General features: G+C 35.3%; 1 protein-coding gene across 3 annotated transcripts in view; it reads left to right on the forward strand.

Moving 5' to 3' along the window:
• KDM7A (lysine demethylase 7A) overlaps nucleotides 1–10,643 on the forward strand; it is a 51,396-nt gene extending 40,753 nt beyond the window's left edge. For 2 of the 3 annotated variants that reach the window (XM_014076589.2, XM_087723011.1), the window contains 2 exons: nucleotides 2,296–2,378; nucleotides 3,206–4,133. In XM_014076589.2, the coding sequence (XP_013932064.2) occupies nucleotides 2,296–2,378; nucleotides 3,206–3,799 (677 nt within the window). In that variant the 3' untranslated portion in view covers nucleotides 3,800–4,133. Of the gene's footprint in view, nucleotides 1–2,295; nucleotides 2,379–3,205; nucleotides 4,134–5,769 lie in introns of those variants that run through there. The other variant, XM_014076590.2, reaches the window with a different exon arrangement.
• The last annotated feature ends 97 nt before the right edge of the window (nucleotides 10,644–10,740 follow it).

A 10,740-nucleotide genomic window follows, 5' to 3' on the forward strand; every position in this document is an offset into this window, starting at 1 on the left:
GAATTCTTCCATTCAGCCATTCCTTGACTCTTAAAGAGTCTTCACAGACATCATCTTTGGTTGAGTACAGTATTTAAGAACTCAGGAAGTACACAGACAGACAGACAAAACCTTTCCGGTGGTAGAAGCAATCAGACTTTTCAGTGTTTGTGTTTGTGACCAGTGGTGGGTTCCTACCGGTTTGGACTGGTTAGGCCAAACTGGTAGTGGTTTGGCGGCCTGGGAACCTGCCCCGAACAGGTTTTCCGGGTGGTGCCATAGGCGCCACCATCTTGTTTTTCAGTTCTGCGCATGCGCAGAACAATTTTAATTGCACTGTGCATGTATGTGCAGTAGTGCCTGCTAGAACCCACCCCTATTTGTGACTATGCATTTGTGGCAAGTAGGGAGAAAAGTTCTCTGAGAATCATAATAGGCACTTAGTGGAAAAAGGCTTTCTTATCTCAAGAGTGCAGACTAAAGATCCAGATTGTGATTCAGGAAGTGTTAATATGCAGCCTTCATTTACAGTCCAGATAAAGATGCAGCATATGATGACTGTAGTTCAGGATTTGGTATGATTGCATGCAAGGACAATACCCTGATTTCTTCTTTCATTAAAAGAAAGGAGTGCATTGATGTCATATTTAATTCCTTGCAGTAGGGGTGGTGGCAGCCAACTTGTATTGGTGAATGCCCTTGAGAGAGTCTTGTAAGGTCTGTATTGCCATGGATACAAATATGTTGGACTGGGGAACTCCTTTTCAGAATAATTAAATTCAAGGGCTTGGTCTCTAGAGGAATACATTCTTTCAATTAGTCTGTTGGAGATGAGGCCAATTCACCTTATATTAAAAGCATTCCTCTGATTGAATGGCATCATATTATGATCTGCACAAATTAAACACTTATATGAATAATAATATAAGGACCATGAACCGTGCAGTATGCTTATAGCCCAGTGTGCTTAGCACAGGGCATGCCATGATGATGAATAATAAAGAGAGGACAAAGGTCAAAGGGACTTCAAAAAGACATATATCACTTATTCCTCAAGAAACATCTACCTTGCCTGTTGGTTGAATATATGTAAGATGCAATCTTTCAGCAAATTGGCTAAATTAATCTGCCTGAAGTTTTGTGGGGAACCATAGGAAGTTTGAGGGTTCCATTTTGCATTGATGGAGAACAAAAAAGTTCCTGCATGTATTCCTGCCAATTCCAATTTTAGCATTAGGAATGCGCCAAGTATGCAAGCTCAATGCGCAAGTGGTAGGAATCATTCCCTTTTGGCTCAGAAGACTTGAGATGAGCTTTGAGGAACTGTGAAACCTTTCAATGTGTCTAGGCATCTTGAACCAGGGTCAGATTTAGCATCTAGATGTAGAATAGCTTTATCTCAGTGCAAGGAACATGTAACAAAACCAAATCCCAAGGACTTCCTGAAATGACAGCAGACATCATTTTGGCTTCTAAATGTCCAAGTATGGTTCACATATAACATTTGACTTGGGGAGTCCTAGCCTGCTGATCAGAAAAGACTGGTGTATTTGCCACAGGATAGTTCATAAAATCAGATCCTTGTTATATTCTAAGCACTAGTTCTATATTTTCTCTTTATTTAGTTTTAGAACTTACGTAAAGAACAGTTCATGTTATAGGTCATATTTATGCAGAAATAGTGACAATTCAAAGGATTTCTTAATGTTTAAGCATTACTGTATTACAGTACAGGTAGTCCTTGACTTAGGACCACAATTGGGCCCACAATTTCTGTTGAGACATTCATTAACTTAACAACTGTGTTACTAACTTATTAACTGTGGTGATTAACTTAAGAAATGAGTTTTGCCCCATTTTGGGAGCTTTCTTGCCACAGTTCTTAAGTTAATCACCACAGTTGATAAGTTAGTAACACAGTTGTTAAGTGAATCTGGGTTCCTCATTGATTTTGCTTGTCAAAAAATTGCCAAAGGTGACCACACAACTTTGGAATATAGCAACGGTAATATCTATAGGTCTGTTCCCAATCATCTGAATTTTGATCACCTGATCATGGAGCTGCTACAAAGGTCGTGAGTGTAAAAATGGTCATGTCACTTTTTTCAGTGCCATTGTAACTTTGAACAGTTACTAAATGAACTATTGTAAGTTGAGGAGTACTTGTATGTGAACTGTGGATAAAAAATAGAGTAAACAAAACACTATGAATCATAACAATTGTTATCACTGCAGGGAAAATGGAAAAGAATTCTTCTCTTTTTTAAAATCAGAATTCTTGAAATGTTTTAAGTAACATTTTACATTTCCATGCAGGCAAGCACATACAAAATGAAAAAGAAATGGGAGCTTCAGTATTTCTTACATCATTACATTCAGTTTCTAAAATCAGCCCTCAGGTGAGTATATTGACTTTTTAAAATACAGATTTGACTTTTTAAAATAAGTTTATGCCACATTTTGTGTATTCACTAATTATAACTCTAGTTCTTCCCTGATAAAATATGTGACTCTCTACACCAGCCAAGGTTCTGATATATAGATGCTTTGGTTTAAAAATCTCATAATCCACTGAGATTGGCAAAGCTGAGTCTGAGTATGATTGTAAAAAACAAGATTATCCATTTCTGTTTAATATGAATGTACACATTGTAAATCTTGCTACATTAATTAAAAGATTGAGGTGTTCTGCATTTTTATAGCTGTAAAACACTCAATGGGATTGTAATAGAGCACAGGGCTCAGTATTATGTTGTTGTATACAATACTAAACTGTAGATGCAAATGTAGGTATGAAGTAGGAGATTTAACTATTTTTAGAGATCTGTTGTGTTAATATCAAGTAATGAAATAACAAATAAGTTCAGATAGTTATAAACAATTAGTTCTGATTGTAGCTTGAAAATGTACTGTAATAACATTCAGTATGTCAAAATATATGGAACTAGATGTTATAGTTTTATTTTAATATTTGTTGAAATATGTAATGAATTTAGTATTCCTAATTTCATGTCTTTTGCACCACTTTATATAATAAATATAATAAATAATTTTATTTAGTTTGTATAACCCTTCTAGCATATAACTTTGAGTATAGATAAATCCAGTTACAAGCAATCAAGTTAAGTGTCTTATAATAAATGGTGCTGTTCACTGAAATCTACAAATATACTTGCAACATTTTATTAAAAGCATTATGGATTTAAATGCTTTTCTCCATCTATAGGAGACAGGTAAAACTCAGAAACATGTTAAGAAAGAAGTTGCATCTGAAACCTGTTATAGAATTCAAGAAAACCGGAATCCTGTGCAAAATAACGGAATAAACTTTCAGCATAGCCAATGTATGCGGGACTGCAACTTAATTGATGGGGAGTGTAGATTAAGTGACAGCGATCTCGGCTCCGACCGACCATATGGTGAAGCTTCCACTGTACCTCTTCATCCAACCAAGCGGCCAGCATCAAATCCACCCCCCATCAGCAACCAGGCAACAAAAGGTAATGTAATCATCTGTGTTCTTTCTTTTGGCAACCAATTTATTTGCTGTTGCCATTTGTACCACATGGTTATCTTAAAATGTGAATATTTAGAAAATGGGTTCAGTGTGCATCCCTGTAAACAGTTCTGTCCATTCAAATGTGATTTGAAATTTTCAACATCAGTATTTTTCACCCAGGGGATTATTTCATACAAAGTTTTTATCATGCTCAAATGTCAAATCTATGATATCGCAGATTTCTTTAACGATGTAACCACTGGCATAATGTTGGAAAAATCATCAGTTCAAATCTTGCCTCAATTGAAATTTGGTAAATAAATTGGATATAAATTCTTAGCCCCAGTCTTCATCCATCTTCTTTGTCCCAGTTCTGAGATAATTTACTGTCTTCACAATAGAGCCTCTTTTCTGAAGCTGGAAAGTGGTGTTTATTTTCCATTAAAAAACATAACACAATCTCCTATGAAAACATTCTGGTTCATAAGAAGCAGCGAGTGAGGTCAGTGTCAGAGCATACTCAGATTGGCCTGTTGTAGGACTGGTATCTCCCCCGCTTCCATGACTATTTTGGCCATAGCTGCCCAAGAGAACAGAACTTCCCTGACAACCACAATCACCCTTAATCTATCCTTCCTTCCTTCCTCCCTCCCTCCCTCCCTCCCTCCCTCCCACCCTCCCTCCCTCCCTCCCTCCCTCCATCCATCCATCCATCCATCCATTATATACTGTACCCACTCTTCCTGTTGCTCCTTCAGCAAGGTTTTTGGAGTTTAAAAACTACATTCAGTGTTTTAATTTTGCTGTGTAGACTGTTTTGATATTATGGTGCTTGATATACTACATATTGATATTGATCATTTGTTGGTTTATAATGTTTTAAATGAGATATTTTATCATTTTACTACTTGTAATACAGTCACTGCAAAGTTCCATGGTTCAGCTTGGCTGATAGTATATAAATCCGTTAAATAAACAGCTGGTCATCACTACTACAGGAGCATTTGGAATCCTTGCTATATGACGTCAGGATTGAATACAACTAGATGATGGACAGTCTGTATCACCTGTATTCATTTATGCTGCTTTAATTTCAACATGTGCCACAAAACTGTTTCTTGGATCCTATGGTGTTTTTATGCAATGCATTTTTAGTAGTTATTGGATGAGGGTATTGAAGGAAACACTTCAAAGCTAGGAGGATAACTAATGACTTAGATGAAAGAGAGAAATCTAGACAAAAAGATCCACACAGGAAATTGAACCAGGAGAAATGTAAAGTTCTATATATAGAATGAAAAATATAAGGCAGAATCACCAGCTCAAAGCAGCTGATAAAAAGGCAAATGTTCTCTTCGAGGACAGGAACATAGAATCAAGATCACTGGAGGGAATTGCCTCACTCTACTCTGGTTTGGGCAGATCCCATTAATGTATGGCAGTGTTTTTCAACCACTGTGCCGTGGCACACTAGTGTGCCGTGACATAGTGTAAGGTGTGCCGTGGGAAAAACACCCGCCGGGTGTTTTTGCCTCGGGACATCTCTGTGTCCCGAAAGTTGCTTTCGGGACACAGGGATGCCTCTATTAAGTCCCTGCGGCCCCGCGTTTACTTTAAAAACGCGGGGACTGCCGGGAGGTAGCGCACGCAGGGACGTCACTGACGTCCCATTCGTGTGCCCATAGCAACAATCGCGGAGGACCGGAGCAGCGAGGAGAACGCGCGCTGTCAACTTGGTAAGTGTTACCAGCAGCGCATCTCCTTCGGTGTTCCGAGCACTGAAGTGGGGCAGTACACAGGCATACAGCCTTCAGTAATACACTGTATGGCTGTATAGGCACAGAGTTAAATTTTTTTAACATTTTCTAATGGTGGTGTGCCTCGTGATTTTTTTCATGAAAAAAGTGTGCCTTTGCACAAAAAAGGTTGAAAAACACTGATGTATGGGATACAATACCAATCTTCAGATATGAAGAAATTTCACACAGGAGAGGGCAGGCCCACAGCCAATGGGTTAACATGGAGAAACTCCTGGCAGTTGGAACTGTCAGCCAGTGGAACAGACTGCCACATAAAGTTGTGAGTTCTGTTTTTTTGTAGAGCTCTTCAAAAAGTCTGGAGGCTAATCTATTAGATATACTATTATGAATATTACATTGAGCAAGGGACTGACTAGGTGATCTCTACTTTAAATTCTATGATTCCACAATATTGTTTTCTTAAATTTTGAAATTATATGTAAGGACTATAATATAATGTTCATAAATATATATGTTTCTTTCCTCTTTCAGGCAAGCGTCCAAAGAAAGGAATGGCAACTGCCAAACAACGGCTCGGGAAAATTCTAAAACTGAACCGAAATGGTCATGTACGATACTTAGTTTGATGTAGTAGCTGCTTCTGCTGTTCTTCACACATAGACCAGTATTGAGGGTAACAGTGCCTGGAGCTTCTGTTTTATTCCTCTGCTTAAAGCAGAATGCATGTATCTTATTTGAACTTTGCCTGATGAACAAAAACCCAATGCTGCATTTTCACTGTGCCACATCTGCTGAGCAATAACTTTTGGGAAATGAAAATATTTGAAAAGACTATGAATTGGAAAATGGTCTGTTTTTCAGGGCTCATTTTGATGCTTTGGTAGTGTCTGAGCTAATTCATGAACAGAAGAGTGTGATGAAAGTGGTAATCAATAATTTATTTGTCAGATATTGTCCAGGATTGAATTCATTTTAAGCTATTTATTTGAAACCTTTTGGGGGAATTATTTTAATTTTAAAATGTCAAAATGTGAAGGTTTTATTTGCCTTTAATGTCTGTCTGCAAATGGAGAGAGCTGCATTGTTTGTTCTGAATTCAAGCATTTGATATAGAGATAATAGATTTAAAAGATGGACGTGATATATTATATGATTTATTAAGTTAAGGACATGAAAGCATATCTTAGATTCAGTTCTTTCTATACAACACCATGGGTGACTTTTTTACTGACTCCTAAAATACAAAGTCTCTGATAGTTTAGTTCATTGAAATGTCTTCCTTCATTACTTCCATTTCCTCCTCTTGTTTCACCATTTAGTCTGGATTATAAATTAGCATAATGTGAGCAACATTTGCTTTATCCCTTCCCTTTATTTTATTTCTATGATGTGGAGAATAATCCATAGCCATCACCCATGTAGGAATACAGGTATTGATTTTAATTATAGACATTTAAATACATTTTGTGAAGAAAGACTGTTATAGTGGCAGAGTATTGTTTGATTGTCTACACATGCCAGCTGATTAAGGTCTTAAGTCATTTTTGTAAATATGTAAATATGTTTGATAGCTCTTGAAGTTTAGTATGACATACTTTATGTCATGCTTGGCAAAGATCTGATAGTAAATGCCGATTCTAAAATGCATGTATATAACCTAGATGAAAAATCATATTTTTGTAAGATAAAGTTGAATATTTAAGCTCTTTTGGGGAAAAATGGGAAATCATCTGACTTTACTAAGAGGGCTATTCAGTACTAGAGCAGGAATATTAGGTATACTGCTTTAGTAGTTTGGTTTTCTTATTGATCAAGAGTTAAAGCATGGCCAAAGCTACTCAGCTGCTTGACTTTCTTAAATAAACTTCCCAGCCTTCTGGGCCTATCTAAAATAACATATCTAGATGTCCCAAAATAGGACCTTTCTGTGCTGTACAGTTTTATATTCAGTATTTTCTGCATTTGCGTGCCAACGTATCTGAATTAAACTAATTATATTTTTGTTGCATATCAAACTAGTCACTGCAGGTACTAGGTAAATTTCAAGGTTGTAGTTCTCAGTGACATTTCCACTGTCCCATTTAAATGAATAGAGTGATAGCCAAAAAAATTAAGCTAATATTCCTAGAATGAAATCTGAAGAAATATATTTTTTTTCAGGAAAACTGGCTGATTCTCTATCCCACATGCAGCATGTCCCTTTCAAATCATATTGGAGGGCTGAGGGTAATTTCTAAAACAGATGGGTAAATTAGAGAGGGAAGTTCAGTTGCACGAGTGCATTGCATTTGTTTAATAATGGATTTCACTTTCCATTAGGAAGTAAGCTGTCACAATAAATAAAAAAGATTTAAGAATACATTGAATGAAACTGAAGAATAAAGAAACAAAAACCAAACAGATACCAACCTATGATATATCTGAGGTTTTGAAAATAAGTCTTTTTTTTACCTTCCTTCCTTCTTCAGTTTTCTTAGCATACAAATTTCAAATGTAGGAAAAAACAAAACTGGAAGAACCTCTTGACTGCTGGCATTGCCAAGAGAATTGATTACAGGGTGAAAACTCAACATTGGTTTTTGGAAAAAGAAGAAATTTACTTATCAGTTTTAACTCATTTTTTATCATAATAAAAAAATGAGAGTTTCAAGAGTCATATCTTCTAACTGGGCTACGGTACATTAAAATATGTGCTTGTACTGTGTATTTTCCATGTGTTTTAAACTATATTCTGTCTTTTAGGCAGAAAAACTGTTAGAAAGAACCTGGTTTTGATTTAGTTGTAATTTTCATAAGCCATATTTTTTTAAGCAGTTTATTTCTTCTTGTGATATTCTAGCATCATCTGTTAAGCAAAAAACATTGAGGCTACAATTAACTGAATGATACATTAAAATTATATATTCTTTATTGATCAGAATAACTGATAAGTGTCACAACTGGTCTGATTTCTCTGAGAACCATAATCATTAAAATGCATACCAGCAGAAAAGAGGTAGTGAGGGAGAGAAGGAGTAAGTTTTGGATAGATATATTTTCTATTCCATTTTTCTCATTTTCTTCCCAGATGCCTATCCCCATCAATTGTTCTCTGTTGTTATGAGTATAGAGATATATCTTCTTAGATTACTAAAATAAAAATTCTGATTATAAAATTCTGGATTTTCATGTTTCAAACACAATTTAAAGCAAATCTTCTGTTATCACCTCAGTAAGGCTATTTCTTAGGCTTTAAATGTTTTGAGGAAGGCAAAGTTAAATATCTCTATCAAAATTAATTTTGAAGAAGCAAATAATTTTTTTTTTAGTAATACAAGGAAATTACAGTGGGCAATCTTGTTTGTATGCTAGTTGCTTCATTTATACAAATCACCATTGCACCAGATTTTACATTTGTAGCAGATGTCTGAATTTAATTATGTAGCCCACTACTTGTTTTATTTTCTTGAGGGCAAAAAGGACATTTAAACCAAACTTGGCACAAGTTTGTTCTATCCTCAGTAGAATCTGTATTCAGAGAAAGATTCTTTTATATAAGTAGTCAAGTATTTCAGCTGTAGGTTAGAATTACTTTAGACCTCTTCCTCCCTAAACCAATTGGGTAAAATAAAGTGTTTTGGGTTATGTTGAAGACAGAAGGATTTTAGAGCAGCAATTTTAGCAGCAGCATTCTAAGCCACATTTCTCATTGTTCCACAGTCTTTGCTTACTGAATTCAGGCTGCAGTGTAGCCTCAAATGATCTCTGTGGTAGATTTACCTATGCAATCATTGTCATTGATGTATGCATTTCAAATACTTTTGATAGGATTGAATAACACAGTCAAAGTTAAAATAATTACATTAATGTTCTTCAGTGTAACAACATATGTCATAATCAAATTAAAGATACATTATTTCACTGAAGTTTTTTTATATACTTCAGATTACTTTGATTCACCAGAATTTCCATGATTAAACTTAGGGATATTAGGATGGAAAGCAACTCCAGTCTTTCTTCCAGGTTTTGCCAACTTTATAGCTGGTGACTGGAAGGAAATTGAGAGGCATTACTTTCTACACAATTCCTTGCATAGTGCCTCTTTGATCACAATTTCTGTGCCGCAATAAACAAACAGAAACACCTCTCCCCTTTCACTTTTTTATACTAACATGCATTCATGCTTCCAGACCATAAAAATCTGTTCATTGACTTAAGCAGGTAAACCCAGGGCAATTTTATTTTGTGAAAGAAATGTAAATTGAATTAAAGGCCTTACACTTTGTAGTTTAAACTGGATTAAGAGCTGCAGCTCCATTTTTCCCCAAAAGAGCAATGTTCTGTATACAATAAAATGACTGTATTGTGCAGAACAGGATGGTAATGAGATTAGCACTGATTACAAAATGCGGCTGCTGATAAAGCTGCATTTTTGCCTGGAAGAAAACTTTGAATATAAAATTTAAGCCATAATAGTTTCTTGCTGTAAGAAGGGAATGAAATAATTCACTTTAAGAGAATATATTAATAGGAATTATCACTTCTGCTGGGAAAAGTTTAACTGTGCCAGTGCTTTGGCATTTTTAAGATATTCATTACATTTGCAAAAAGGGGATAGGTCTTGGCTATATTTGCTAGTTTTGTAGTAGTGCTTTGCTGATGTGTCTGTTTCCCAATACCTTTTTCTACTGTCAATCTAAATTCTCAATTTTTTCAGTGTGGTGAAATAGCTGTCTTTCTGAATAGAGATTTGTGTGTTCTTTGCTCCTTTTTATACAAACACACTCCTATGTGGAGTTTTTGGTTGGAAAATGGGAGGCTGCAGCTTTAAGAGCGCCTACCCCCAATTTACTCAAATTTCCCATTCCATTTTTGCCTGCAGGCAGGGAAAGTGTATGTACAGTATTTATTTTGTTTGAAATTTACTTTAAAATTTTGTTTTTATAGGTAGCTTACTGATTTACTGTTTGGAAGGACAAGTGACTTGTTTAAATTTGTATTTGACCATAGGTTTCACTTTCTGTACTTTATAATATGGAAATTAAAATCTGTATTACTTATGTTTTTGATTTTTGCATTCAAGTGTTTAATTTCTTTTTTGTTTGCTTACTCAGATAAAGATAAAAGTATTGCTTAATTCCATCTCTTCTATTGCTGCAACTTTTGTTTTGGTGATTTTACCATTTCTCATTTTGAGCAAAGTTTGAAATCTGACTATATCCCCAAAATAATAGAAGTAGTTGTAATTATTTCAAAAATGGTGGATAATCAGCTTCACCTTTATTAGCTTAATTTATTAGCACATAAACTATCCATAACTTGCTTAAATATATAAGAAGGAGGTCTTGAAAGTCATAACATCTGAAAACTGATTTGCCACAAATGTGGCAACAGACAATTGTATCAATAAAAATTCTAAAACTGTTTTTTCTTTTCTCAGCTTGTTAAATTCAGTTATTATTCATAGACTATACTGTGGTAAATGGATATTTTACTAGCAAAAAGATGAATGTTTAGATTTTA

Source organism: Thamnophis sirtalis, unplaced genomic scaffold (genome assembly GCF_051295495.1).
Source record: "Thamnophis sirtalis isolate CommonGarterSnake01/CBP01778 unplaced genomic scaffold, rThaSir2_p1.2 scaffold_9, whole genome shotgun sequence".
In the NCBI taxonomy this organism is placed as follows: Eukaryota; Metazoa; Chordata; class Lepidosauria; order Squamata; family Natricidae; genus Thamnophis; species Thamnophis sirtalis.